The 14,580-nt window shown below is 43.9% G+C and overlaps 1 protein-coding gene across 5 annotated transcripts in view; it reads right to left on the reverse strand.

The window, feature by feature from the left end:
* The window catches only part of LOC144596046 (E3 ubiquitin-protein ligase HECW2-like), a 339,372-nt gene that overhangs the window by 44,732 nt on the left and 280,060 nt on the right, over positions 1 to 14,580 (reverse strand). For all 5 annotated transcript variants that reach the window (XM_078404133.1, XM_078404134.1, XM_078404131.1 and 2 more), the window contains 3 exons: positions 6,439 to 6,559; positions 4,516 to 4,629; positions 3,175 to 3,327 (listed from right to left, as the gene is read on the reverse strand). In XM_078404133.1, the coding sequence (XP_078260259.1) occupies positions 3,175 to 3,327; positions 4,516 to 4,629; positions 6,439 to 6,559 (388 nt within the window). The remainder of the gene's footprint in view (positions 1 to 3,174; positions 3,328 to 4,515; positions 4,630 to 6,438; positions 6,560 to 14,580) is intronic.

Below are 14,580 nucleotides of genomic sequence, written 5' to 3' on the forward strand. Positions count from 1 at the left end.
AAAGACTGGCCTTGTATTCATTGGAGTTTAGAAGGATGAGAGGAGATCTTATGGATATGTATAAAATTATAAAAGGACTGAACAAGCTTGATGCAGGAAAGATGTTCCCAATGTTGGGGGAGTCCAGAACCAGGGTCCACAGTCTAAGAATAAAGGTGAGGCCATTTAAAATTGAGGTGGGAAAAAACTTTTTCACCCAGAGAGTTGTGAATTTGTGGAATTCTCTGCCACAGATGACAGTGGAGGCCAATTCGCTGGATGAATTTAAAAGAGAGTTAGATAGAGCTCTGGGGGCTAGTGGCATCAAGCGATATGGGGAGAAGGCAGGCACGGGTTACTGATTGTGGATGATCAGCCATGATCACAATGAATGGCGGTGCTGACTCGAAGGGCCAAATGGCCTCCTCCTGCACCTATTTTCTATGTTTCTATGGAATAAGGGAAATGAGAGATATAGACTGTATATATACCTGATTCCAATATTCCAGTCGTCTAATTATTTTTTTCAAGACATACATATCCATTTCGTCTTTAAAGATGTTTATGGATTCTCATGGGCTTTTCATCAAAATGGAATATGACCAGGCTTTCTCTTTGTTCCTTTGGGAAAGTACATTAATGCCAAATTACGGAGTCTCTTGCCATTGTAAATTGCTTTTATCAAATTATCTTATTAAGACCTCTCAAGCTTTACTATAATTTCCCTAATTTAGAGTGGTAATTGATGTCCTCAGGTTTAAGTCGTTCTCATTTACTTTAACATCTGCATGAATCTCCAGTGTCAGCAACACGGAACGTGCTGGTCTAACTTTATTTGCATCAGGCAGGTTGCAGTGTTATTGTTGTTGTTCGTCCTTCAGGTTCGAAGATGACCATGACTTCACTTTCAGTTGGAGGATTGGTGACTGTGGGTCCGGAAGTGACTGGTGAGGCCAATCCGGGCCCGGAAGGCACGCCCACACGTAGGACACAAGTGGATGGGTGCTGCAGTGGAAGTGGAAGTAGCCCGGGCCTTGCGCGCGGTGCGTTTCCTCTGGGCCTCTGCAGTGCGTCTGTTCTCTGCTGCACGGGCTCCTGTGGTGAGCAAGAGACTCCCAAGTGCTGAGGTTGATGTCCAAGTCTTTGAGGGACACTTTGAGGCAGTCCTTAAACCGTTTCTTCCATCCTCCAACTGAGCGATTGCCCTGACACAGTTCTCCATACAGAAGCTGTTTTGGCAGTCGAGTCTTGGGCATTCTGACGACATGGCCTGCCCATCTGGCTTGGGCTTTCCGTAGGAGGGTGTGGATACTGGGGATTCCGGCCTGTTCCAAGACCTCTGTGTCGGGAATTTTGTCCTGCCACCTGTTGTGAAGGTTGCAGTAAAGCAATGCTGTCCAAAGGGGACTTGTACCAATAAGGGAAAGAGAACAGGACAGTGATCAGATCGATGATCTTCAGGAATGTTTCAGCTTGTCGAACACCTTCGCCAATATTGAAAATCAGTAGCAGATGAAAGAGACCCCTAACTCCAGAGATCAGTGAAGGTATTCTCAGCCTCTGGCAAGGACAATTGCAGGCGGGCCAGTTTCCAGCGACCAAATTATTATTCTTCGAAGGTATTTATTTCACAAAATGCTGGAGTAACTCAGCAGGTCAGGCAGCATCTCAGGAGAGAAGGAATGGGTGACGTTTCGGGTCGAGACCCTTCTCAGTCTGAAGAAGGGTGTCGACCCGAAACGTCACCCATTCCTTCTCTTCTGAGATGCTGCCTGACCTGCTGAGTTACTCCAGCATTTTGTGAAATAAATACCGTCGAAGAATAATTTGTACCATCATCTGCAGTTATTTTCTTACAAATTATTATTCTTAGTTTTTTTATTATTATTGTTAGCTTCTTTTGGATATTCATAGTGGTGATTCTCACCGACCAGTTCTGGTCACAATTAGGCCAGCCTAGTCACTAGCTTGTTCCAATATATTGCAACCATCATAATTATATCCAGTATATGTAGGAAAGAACTGCAGATATTGGTTTAAATCGAAGACAGACACAAAATGCTGGAGTAACTCAGCGGGACAGGCAGCTTCTCTGGAGAGAAGGAATGGGTGACGTTTCGGGTCGAGACCCTTCTTCTGTCTGAAGAAGGGTCCCGACCTGAAATGTCGCCCATTCCTTCTCTCCAGAGATGCTGCCTGTCCCGCTGAGTTACTCCAGCATTTGTGTCTATCTATAATTATATCAGGGGTCATCTCACGCACAGCAACTTGCACGATGATGAACAATCAAGCCAATGGCCACTGATTTTGTCTGATTCCAACTCTTTGTGCAGCGTTTCACCAACAGTCCACCTTGTCCACCAACGTTTCTCAACAAGAATGGGATATTTTGCAATTAAATGTCAAAGTCTGTCATAAAGAATATTAAAGCGTAGGGTAAATAGGTGACTTCGCATATTAAGACATTAATTTCCCATTTTCATTATCCTTTCTCTTGTACAATTTATTTTCATTTCAGCTTTTCAGATCTCAATAAAATATCAAGGAATTCTTGTCACGAACAATTATTTTTATGACGATCTAATATAAGACTATCTTGGTTGTTGAGCTTGAAAGAATTATGAGAATACATCCATGGTCCAAACTTTAGGAAATAATAGGTTAATTATTTTGCAAAATACCAAAGATATGTACATTGCAGATGGGTTTAAATGATCTGTTCTCACTTCCCCACAATAACTTTACAGAGTTGCGCAGTAAAGAAATGATCGTCTCAACCCGAAACATCACCCATTCCTTCTCTCCAGAGATGCTGCCTGACCCGTTGAGTTACTCCAGCATTTTATGTCCATCTTCGATTTAAACCAGCATCTGCAGTTCTTTCCTACACATTGAAATGAGTCCTTCAGCTCATCATGTTTATGCTGAGCTTTTTATCCTTCTACTCGAATCTCATTTGCCCGCATTCGGAACATATCCTTCTGTGCCTTTCCCATTTAAGTGTTTGTTTAAATGTTTCATATGTAGTAATTGTATCTGATTCGAACAGCATGTCATCCATTTGTAACAAATTCTTTTTTTTCCCCCCAGATTTCCTCCTTCTCTGTTATAGTTGTCGTACCAACAAAAGATGTTTCTCAATCTAGCTTGAATTTCAACACAACGTTTTGCATAATTGGGGAGAGGAATGCCTACCATTCATGGTGGTTGTCGACAAATGCGGACATAGGGCTGATTTGCACAGTGTAAGTGTCATTAGCAGAGTATTCAAACAAGCCGTAATATGGGTTGAAGAGTTCCCTCGACACCAGGAAAAAGAACTCTCGAGAGGGGCCGCTGTAATCCAGCCTGAAATGTACAGAAAGATTCACAACTGATTACATGGACACAAAAGCAACGTGGTTAAATACATAAAAAATAACAATGACCAAGGAAAGGTGGAGCCCACGTTACTACCTAGCCCACAGCCACCAATGGACCATGGTGTGCTCGACCTTTCCTTGATCATCGTTATTTTTTGCATATCTTTCATTCATATGTCCTAAATCTCTCTATTTTACCGTCTCTATCTCCCGTTTCACTGTAAATTTCCCCGGTGTGGGACGAATAAAGGAATACATTATTATTATTATTCCCTTTCCCCTGACTCAGTCTGAAGAAGGGTTTCGACCTGAAACGTCACCTATTTCTTTTCCCCAGAGACGCTGCCTGACCCGCTGTGTTACTCCAGAGTTTTGTGTCTATCTCCTTCATTTCATCCTTGGTAAACTTAAGGTCAACTAAAAACAGGGCCAATCATCTGTGCTGCATTTAATCCTGATCATCTATGACTCTGTGCGCATTGACACCCATTAACTCCAAATGAGCAGCATCTCAATTTCACAATGTTCTAGTTTTCAAATCCCTCAAATGTTTTTTCCCCTCAGTAGCTCTGTACAGTGCTCCACCATATCTGTGGTTCCATAATTCTGGTCACTTGAACATCCGAAGCACCAATCACTTGACTACTGGCAGCCATGACTTCAGTTGCCCGAGCTCCAATTTTTCAAAATTCCCTCCCTAAGTTTTTATCTCTCATTTAATTTAGTTTACTTTAGAAACGCAGCGCAGAAACAAGCTCTTCGGCCCACCAGGTCCCCACACGACCCTTGCATATTAACACTATCCTACCTACCTACACCAGGGACAATTTACACTCATACTGTCAATTAACCTACAAGCATGTACGCCTTTCGAGTGTGGGAGGAAACCGAAGATCTCAGAGAAAACCCACACAGGTCACGGGGAGAACGTACAAACTCCGTACAGGCAGCACCCGTAGCCAGGATCGAACCCGAGTCTCTGGCGCTGGAAGCGCTGCAAGGCAGCAACTCTACCGCTGCGCCCTTGTAGATTTCTCCAAGGATTTCTCCTTGGAAATACTGCTTAACACCACCTTGGTCCAATCCCTTGTCATTTGCCAGTTTATCTATGATGTAAGTCCTGGCCACATACAATTTTAAAGATAATTCTAATAATGTTCCGCTAATTACTCACCCTTCCTCTCCAACAAAGGTGACATAGAGTTTATTTCTTTGAAGATCTTTCCTGGAGCAGCCCATAATTTGGTTGAATGCATCTTCGAGCAAGTGGGCCCTTCTGATGATTAATCTTTATAATAAAAAATGATCAAAATGCACTTATTTATAGTTGAAAATATGCAATATTAGTACAAACCATTCAAATCTCAGTTTGACCTAAACCTTCAAATGAGAGTGTCCAGGTGACCCAAGTCAATTTCCTGGATTCCAGACTAATACAACATTAGCTGCTCTTTTTCTAGTTGTGGTAATAACATTGGGTCAAATTAGACAATAGACAATAGGTGCAGGAGGAGGCCATTCGGCCCTTCGAGACAGCACCGCCATTCAATGTGATCATGGCTGATCATTCTCAATCAGTATCCCATTCCTACCTTCTCCCCATACCCCCTGACTCCGCTATCCTTAAGTACCAGCTATCCGCTATCGTATTAGCTGGACTTTCAAGAGCTGTAATATAAAGCCATATCTCTGGATGGTACAACGTATTGTACATCCAATGAATGAGGATGGGTCAATGTAATGCTTCAAAACACAATAACATATTCTTCAAATTAAAGCTAAGAAAGTGGTTTCTTATATATGTCGCTATTGACGAAGATTTTATGAAACTTCGGTTTTCTGTAGCCGTAAAACATCAGAATAACTTTCACTCGGCACGAGTTACTGGTCAAAAGCAGCACATCAGCTTCACAGTTGAAGACAACCATTCAATTTGTCTTCACACTTCAACATTGACACTTCAATGTGTCAGATTAGGTAAAGGGGAAGTGCAACGACACCTTGGTGTCCTTGTACACCAGTCACTGAAAGTAAGCGTGCAGGTACAGCAGGCAGTGAAGAAAGCTAAAGGCATGTTGGCCTTCATAACGGGAGGATTTAAGTACAGGAGCAAAGGAGTCCTTCTGCAGTTGTATAGGGCCCTGGTGAGACCACATCTGGAGTATTGTGTGCAGTTTTGGTCTCCTAATTTGAGGAAGGATGTCCTTGCTATTGAGGTAGTGCAGCGTAGGTTCACGAGGTTAATCCCTGGGATGGCGGGACTGTCATTTGAGGAAAGATTGGAAAGACTAGGTTTGTATTCACTGGAGTTTAGAAGGATGAGGGTATCTTATAGAGACGTATAAAATTATAAAAGGACTAGACAAGCTAGATGCAGGAAAAATGTTCCCAATGTTGGGGGAGTCCAGAACCAGGGAACACAGTCTAAGAATAAAGGGGAGGCCATTTAAAACTGAGGTGAGAAGAAACTTTTTCACCCAGAGAGTTGTGAATTTGTGGAATTCTCTGCCACAGAGGGCAGTGGAGGCCAAATCACTGGATGAATTTAAAAGAGAGTTAGATAGAGCTCTAAGGGCTAGTGGAATCAAGGGATATGGGGAGAAGGCAGGCATGGGTTACTTTTAGATTTAGATTTTTTAGATTTAGAGATACAGCGCGGAAACAGGCCCTTCGGCCCACCGAGTCCGCACCGCCCAGCGATCCCCGCACATTAACACTATCCTACACACACTAGGGACAATTTTTACATTTACCCAGTCAATTAACCTACATACCTGTACGTCTTTGGAGTGTGGGAGGAAACCGAAGATCTCGGAGAAAACCCACGCAGGTCACGGGGAGAACGTATAAACTCCGTACAGACGGCGCTCGTAGTCAGGATCGAACCTGAGTCTCCGGCGTTGCATTCGCTGTAAGGCAGCAACTCTACCGCTGCGCCACCGTGCCGCCGTTATTGTGGATGTCGATGATCAGCCATGATCACAATGAATGGCGGTGGTGGCTCGAAGGGCCAAATGGCCTCCTCCAGCACCTATTTTCTATGTTTCTATGTTAACATTCACAGCACAGTGCAGAAGTTTCCCTGCAACTGACTCACTTTAACTTTCCTGGGCCTTGTCCGTAGCCTTTTGTTTCAAGCTTTCTGTAGAAGTTTCTGAGCTTAGCTTCAAAGTCCCTCTTGTAAGGAGCTGGAGCCCTAGCGTTGGCTCTTTGGGTACCTGTAAGAAAAGGAGTTTGAAACTCAAGATAAAGCTATCCTCATCATCCCCATGCCTGGTTTTCACGAACAAGTGAAACTTATCATTGTCATTATCCTATAAGTGAAACTTATAGCATCATGAGCAAGTTTAACAGCTGATATTGCTATTGCACATCCCATTACACTTTATGAATTACTTCCAACGTTGTGCTGATAAAGGGTCTGATCTCAGAAAATAACATACCCTTCTCTTTAAGATGCTGAATAACATCAGACATTTTGCGTTTTATTTTTGACAAGTTCAATGAGGCTGAAGAAGAAACCATCAAACAATGAGGAAGCAACAAACTGGTCATGAGGGGCCAGTCCTTTAAAACTGAGGTGCACTGAGATTCCTTCTCTCAGCGGACAGTGAATCTTAGGAATTCTCTTTAGACGTTTAGACTTTGGAGATACAGTATGGAAACAGGCCATTCAGACGTCTGAGTGTACACCGACCAGTGATCACCCATACACTATAACACTATCCTACACGCAAGGGACAATTTTACCAAAGCCAATTAACCTACATACCTGCACGTCTTTGGAGTGTGGGAGGAAACCGGAGCACCCGGAGAAATCTCACGCAGGTCACAGGGAGAACATACAAACTCCGTACAGACAGCACCTGCAGTCAGGATCAAACCCGGGTCTCTTGCGCAGTGAGGCAGCAACTCTACCACTACGCTACCGTGCCTCCCAAGCATGGTGGAGGTCAGATCATTAGATATATTTAAGGCGAAGATCGATAGACTTTTGAACGATCAAAAAAATTGACGGTTATGGAGAAGTGGCACTCAAGAAAGTTGAGACCTGCACAGATCAGCCATGCTCATATTGAATGGCAGGCTTGAGGGGCTCGGTGACTAGTTGTTTACCAATTTTCTTGTTGTCCACTCTGCTTCTGCAGATGTTGGGGATGACTCCATTCATAGCCAATCTGAAAGTATGAAAGTGAGCTTGAAAGGGGAAAAGCGGTAATGGGATTAAATGGTTAATTTTCCGACCTATTTTTTTACAGACTGCACCGAATCAATTGTATTCAAATGCCATGATGCCTTTTGCTGTCAAAGTGATGAAAGGAATAAACCAGTGTCTTGTGCTGCGAGGGCATGAGCTGGAAATAGCGTCAGTTCTTCCTATCGTTACATTCTATTATTTTACAGAACGAAGAAGAGATGAGACGATTCAGAAAAAAAAACCCAGAAATTGCCGGAAATGTAAGTCATTCTTACAGCATCTGAAAGGGAAAAAATGTCAATATTAGAGGTGACACCCTTGCACAAAATTGTGAATGGAGGGAATCTGAAATAAGAACAGAAGATGCTAAAAATACTCAGCAGTGGAGAAAAATTGAAACTAGAGAGAAAAGCAGAGATAATGTTTAAGACCGATGACCTATAAAAAGTTCAGATTACTTGATTGCTTTATGGTTTTGTTCATGTGAATTAAAAGTAACCCATTGAATGCTGACAAATGCAAACAAAATGTAATGGGAAGAGCAACAGTTTTGGGAAGAGCAACAGCAGAATGTGTTACACGAATTAAATAAATCCCATCCAGCACAACTTACCCTGTGCTTCCCTATAAGAAAGTCTTGAATACTTCACGCAAAACATAAGATGGCTGATAAAAATCAATCTCACAATAAAGGCTATTTGTTGGCATTTAAAGTATACAACAAAGTAAAAAAAAGTATACGTACAGTGCCCTCTGTAATGTTTGGGTCAAAAACCCATCATTTATTTATTTGCCTCTGTACTCCACAATTTGAGATTTGTAATAGAAAAAATCACATGTGGTTAAAGTGCACATTGTCAGATTTTAATAAAGGTCATTTTTATTCATTTTGGTTTCACCATGTAGATATTACAGCTGTGTTTATACATAGTCCCCCAATTTCAGGGCAGCATAATGTTTGGGACACATGGCTTCACAGGCGTTTGTAATTGCTCAGGTGTGTTTAAATGCCTCCTTAATGCAGGTATAAGAGAGCTCTCAGCACCTAGTCTTTCCATCACCTTTGGTAATTTTTATTGCTGTTTATCAACGTGATGACCAAAGTTGTGCAAATGAAAGTCAAAGAAGCCATCATGAGACTGAGAAACAAGAATAAAACTGTTAGAGACATCAGCAAAATCTTAGGCTTACCAAAATCAACTGTTTGGAACATCATTAAGAAGAAAGAGAGCACTGGTGAGCTCACTAATCGCAAAGGGACTGGCAGGCCAAGAAAGACCTCCACAGGTGATGACCGAAGAATTCTCTCTATAATGAAGAAAAATCCCCAAACGTCTGTCCGACAGATCAGAAACACTCTTCAGGAGTCAGGTGTGGATTTGTCAATGACCGCTTTCTTCAAAAGACTTCATGAACCGAAATACAGAGGCTACACTGCAAGATGCAAACCACTGGTTAGCCGCAAAAGTAGGATAGCCAGGTTACAGTTTGCCAACAAGTACTTAAAAGAGCAACCACAGTTCTGGAAAAAGGTCTTGTGGACAGATGAGACGAAGATTAACTTATATCAGAGTGATGGCAAGAGCAAAGTATGGAGGAGAGAAGGAACTGCCCAAGATCCAAAGCATACCACCTCAAAAGTCCGGGAGCAGAGCAAGGACGCCCGTTGGCTGAGAAGAAAAGTAAGTGCTAATTACAGTGGAAAAGGCAGTTTAAAAAGAGCGCCAAAAGGACGCTAGTAGTCAGTTTGAAAAGTCCGGGAGCAGAGCAAGGACGCCCGTTGGCTGAGAAGAAAAGTAAGTGCTAATTTAAGTGAGAAGTCAGGTAAATTGGACAATCAGGCAATTTAATTGGTGATATAAGCAAGGCTTGCAAAAGGGTGCAGCCCAGTGAGGGAAGTGCCCAGTGAGGGAAGTGCCCAGTGAGGGAAGTGCCCAGTGAGGGAAGTGCCCAGTGAGGGAAGTGCCCAGTGAGGGAAGTGCCCAGTGAGGGAAGTGCCCAGTGAGGGAAGTGCCCAGTGAGGGAAGTGCCCAGTGAGGGAAGTGCCCAGTGAGGGAAGTGCCCAGTGAGGGAAGTGCCCAGTGAGGGAAGTGCCCAGTGAGGGAAGTGCGAGTCTTCGGCGAGGAGGCTGAGGTGAGGAGGATACAATTGTTTTAAGCCAGAACTGGTTATAGACACAAGGTAATGGCGGAAAAGTTGGTGCAGTGTGTTTCCTGCAGGATGTGGGAAGACAGGGACCTCGCTGGAGCTTCTGGGAGCTACACCTGCAAGAACTGTGTCCAGGTGCAGCTCCTGAAGGGACGTGTGGTGGAGTTGGAGAGGCAGTTGAATGACCTCAGGGCCATCCGGGAATGCGAGAGTTTCCTCGACAGGACCTATTGTGAGGCTGTCACGCCAAGGGTCCAGGTCGAGCGAAGGTGGGAGACTGTTTCAGGGGGGAGTGGATGAGGACTACAGGAGACCCCAGTGGCTGTGCCTATTGCAAATAGGTATAGCCTCTTGGGAACTATCGGGGCAGAAGACGTTTCCAGTCCGAGTGGCGGACCTGTTGGCAAGGATACTCGACAGGGGAGACCGAAGTCAGAAAGAGCCGTAGTGGTCGGTGACTCCATCGTCCGAGGGACGGACAGAAGATTCTGTAGCAGCAGAAGGGACTTGAGGATGGTCTGTTGCCTCCCTGGTGCCAGGGTTCAACACATCACGGACCGGCTTCAGAAAATCCTAGTGAGGGAAGGCGATCAACCTGAAGTCGTTGTGCATGTGGGCACGAATGACGTCGGGCGGAAGAGGAAGGAGGTGCTACAGCGGGAGTTTAGAGAGTTGGGAAAAACACTGAGAAGTAGGACGTCGAAGGTGGTTATCTCTGGACTGCTACCGGTACCTCGTGCTGGTGAGGCCAGGAACAGAGAGATAGAGGGTATGAATTTATGGCTGAGGGGCTGGTGCAGAGAGCAGGGATTTAGATTTCTGGACCACTGGGATCTCTTCTGGGCTAGGGGTGACTTGTACAAAAGGGACGGGTTACATCTTAACAGCAGGGGGACAAACATTCTGGCAGGCAGGTTTGCTAGTGTGACACCTGTGGCTTTAAACTAAGTAGTGGGGGGGAGGGGTTAACAAATTGTGAATATGAAGATGAGGTAAAAGGGAATACAGGAGATATTGCAAAAGACTCTCGGAAGAATGGGAACAGAAGTTATAGAGGGGAAAAGAAATTAAGGGCAGGGCCAATTGTGACCGATGTGAGAGGGGATGTAAATACAGAAGTTAAAGTGTTGTACTTAAATGCGCGTAGTATAAAAAATAAAGTGGATGAGCTTGAGGCTCAGTTAGTCATGGGCAAGTATGATGTTGTAGGGATCACTGAGACATGGCTACAAGAGGACCAGGGCTGGGAACTGAATATTCAGGGGTACACAACGTATAGAAAAGACAGACAGGTGGGCAGAGGGGGTGAGGTTGCTCTGATGGTAAGGAATGATATACATTCCCTTGCAAGGGGTGACATAGAATCAGGAGATGTTGAATCAGTATGGATAGAAATGAGAAATTGTAAGGGTAAAAAGACCCTAATGGGAGTTATCTATAGGCCCCCAAACAGTAGCCTCGACATAGGGTGCAAGTTTAATCAGGAGATAAAATTGGCGTGTCAAAAATGTAATGCTACGGTGGTTATGGGAGATTTCAACATGCAGGTAGACTGGGAAAATCAGGTTGGAAATGGACCCCAGGAAAGAGAGTTTGTAGAGTGCCTTCGAGATGGATTCTTAGAACAGCTTGTACTGGAGCCTACCAGGGAGAAGGCAATTCTGGATTTAGTGTTGTGTAATGATCCTGATCTGATAAGGGGACTAGAGGTAAAAGAGCCATTAGGAGGCAGTGATCACAACATGATAAGTTTTACTCTGCAAATGGAAAGGCAGAAGGGAAAATCGGAAGTGTCGGTATTACAGTATAGCAAAGGGGATTACAGAGGCATGAGGCGGGAGCTGGGCAAACAGGTGGCTGACAAGGGAAGTCAGGGACAGCATAAAAATTAAGGAGAGGAAGTATAACATAGCAAAGAAGAGTGGGAAGACAGAGGATTGGGACTCTTTTAAAGAGCAACAAAAGTTAACTAAAAAGGCAATACGGGGAGAAAAGATGAGGTACGAGGGTAAACTAGCCAATAATATAAAGGAGGATAGCAAAAGTTTTTTTAGGTACGTGAAGAGGAAAAAAATAGTCAAGGCAAATGTGGGTCCCTTGAAGACAGAAGCAGGGGAATTTATTATGGAGAACAAAGAAATGGCAGACGAGTTAAACCGTTACTTTGGATCTGTCTTCACTGAGGAAGATACACACAATCTCCCAAATGTTCTAGGGGCCGGAGAACCTAGGTTGATGGAGGAACTGAAGGAAATCTACATTAGGCAGGAAATGGTTTTGGGTAGACTGATGGGACTGAAGGCTGATAAATCCCCAGGGCCTGATGGTCTGCATCCCAGGGTACTTAAGGAGGTAGCTCTAGAAATAGTGGAAGCATTGGAGATCATTTTTCAATGTTCTATAGATTCAGGATCAGTTCCTGTGGATTGAAGGATAGCAAATGTTATCCCACTTTTTAAGAAAGGAGGGAGAGAAAAAACGGGTAACTATAGACCAGTTAGTCTGACATCAGTGGTGGGGAAGGTGCTGGAGTCAATTATAAAAGACGAAATTGCTGAGCATTTGGATAGCAGTAACGGGATCATTCCGAGTCAGCATGGATTTACGAAGGGGAAATCATGCTTGACAAATCTACTGGAATTTTTTGAGGATGTAACTAGGAAAATTGACAGGGGAGAGTCAGTGGATGTGGTGTACCTCGACTTTCAGAAAGCCTTCGACAAGGTCCCACATAGGAGATTAGTGGGCAAAATTAGGGCACATGGTATTGGGGGTAGGGTACTGACATGGATAGAAAATTGGTTGACAGACAGAAAGCAAAGAGTGGGGATAAATGGGTCCCTTTCGGAATGGCAGGCAGTGACCAGTGGGGTACCGCAAGGTTCGGTGCTGGGACCCCAGCTATTTACGATATACATTAATGACTTAGACGAAGGGATTAAAAGTACCATTAGCAAATTTGCAGATGATACTAAGCTGGGGGGTAGTGTGAATTGTGAGGAAGATGCAATAAGGCTGCAGGGTGACTTGGACAGGTTGTGTGAGTGGGCGGATACATGGCAGATGCAGTTTAATGTAGATAAGTGTGAGGTTATTCACTTTGGAAGTAGGAATAGAAAGGCAGATTATTATCTGAATGGTGTCAAGTTAGGAGGAGGGGGAGTTCAATGAGATTTGGGTGTCCTAGTGCATCAGTCAATGAAAGGAAGCATGCAGGTATAGCAGGCAGTGAAGAAAGCCAATGGAATGTTAGCCTTCGTAACAAGAGGAGTTGAGTATAGGAGCAAAGAGGTCCTTCTACAGTTGTACCGGGCCCTGGTGAGACCGCACCTGGAGTACTGTGTGCAGTTTTGGTCTCCAAATTTGAGGAAGGATATTCTTGCTATGGAGGGCGTGCAGCGTAGGTTCACTAGGTTAATTCCCGGAATGGCGGGACTGTCGTATGTTGAAAGGCTGGAGCGATTGGGCTTGTATACACTGGAATTTAGAAGGATGAGGGGGGATCTTATTGAAACATATAAGATAATTAGGGGATTGGACACATTAGAGGCAGGAAACATGTTCCCAATGTTGGGGGAGTCCAGAACAAGGGGCCACAGTTTAAGAATAAGGGGTAGGCCATTTAGAACGGAGATGAGGAAGAACTTTTTCAGTCAGAGAGTGGTGAAGGTGTGGAATTCTCTGCCTCAGAAGGCAGTGGAGGCCAGTTCGTTGGATGCTTTCAAGAGAGAGCTGGATAGAGCTCTTAAGGATAGCGGAGTGAGGGGGTATGGGGAGAAGGCAGGAACGGGGTACTGATTGAGAATGATCAGCCATGATCGCATTGAATGGCGGTGCTGGCTCGAAGGGCTGAATGGCCTACTCCTGCACCTATTGTCTATTGTCATCTATGAAACACGGTGGTGGGGGTGTTATGGCCTGGGCATGTATGGATGCTGAAGGTACTGGCTCGCTTATCTTCATTGATGATACAACTGCTGATGGTAATAACATAATGAATTCTGAAGTGTATCGACACATCCTATCTGCTCAAGTTCAATTAAATGCCTCGAAATTCATTGGCCGGTGGTTCATTCTACAGCAAGCCAATGATCCCAAACATACTGCTAAAGCAACAAAGGAGTTTTTCAAAGCTAAAAAATGGTCAATTCTTGAGTGGCCAAGTCAACCACCCGATCTGATCCCAATTGAGCATGCCTTTTATATGCTGGAGAGAAAACTGAAGGGGACTAGCCCCCAAAACCAGCATAAGCTAAAGATGGCTGCAATACAGGCCTGGCAGAGCATCACCAGTGAAGACACCCAGCAACTGGTGATGTCCATGAATCACAGACTTCAAGAAGTCATTGCATGCAAAGGATATGCACCAAAATACTACTTTCATTTACATGACATTGCTGTGTCCCAAACATTATGGTGCCCTGAAATGGGGGGACTATGTATAAACACTGCTGTAATTTCTACATGGTGAAACCAAAATGTATAAATATACCCTTTAATAAAATCTGACAATGTGCACTTTAACCACATGTGATTTTTTCTATTCCAAATCTCAAATTGTGGAGTACAGAGGCAAATAAATAAATGATGGGTCTTTGTCCCAAACATTATGGAGGGCACTGTATACTATAAAGTGTACAATAGATAAATACGTATAATATAAAGCATACTATAAGGAACAAGTATACTAAACATAGCACAAAAAGTAAGGAAATTTGTGTTTGGTAGATTATTTCTTTGTTGTAACAATGCTTCTTGGCAATAAATCTTATACCGTTGGAAAGCCTGTTTATTTCCCTTTTAAATGGTGCCACATTTGTAAGGAACATGCATTTGTGGAATGAGCAGCAGAGCTGAGTATATGGGTTGCGCCCATGAAAAATTTGCCAAATC

The sequence above is a fragment of the Rhinoraja longicauda genome, chromosome 8 (assembly GCF_053455715.1).
Source record: "Rhinoraja longicauda isolate Sanriku21f chromosome 8, sRhiLon1.1, whole genome shotgun sequence".
NCBI lineage: Eukaryota > Metazoa > Chordata > Chondrichthyes > Rajiformes > Arhynchobatidae > Rhinoraja > Rhinoraja longicauda.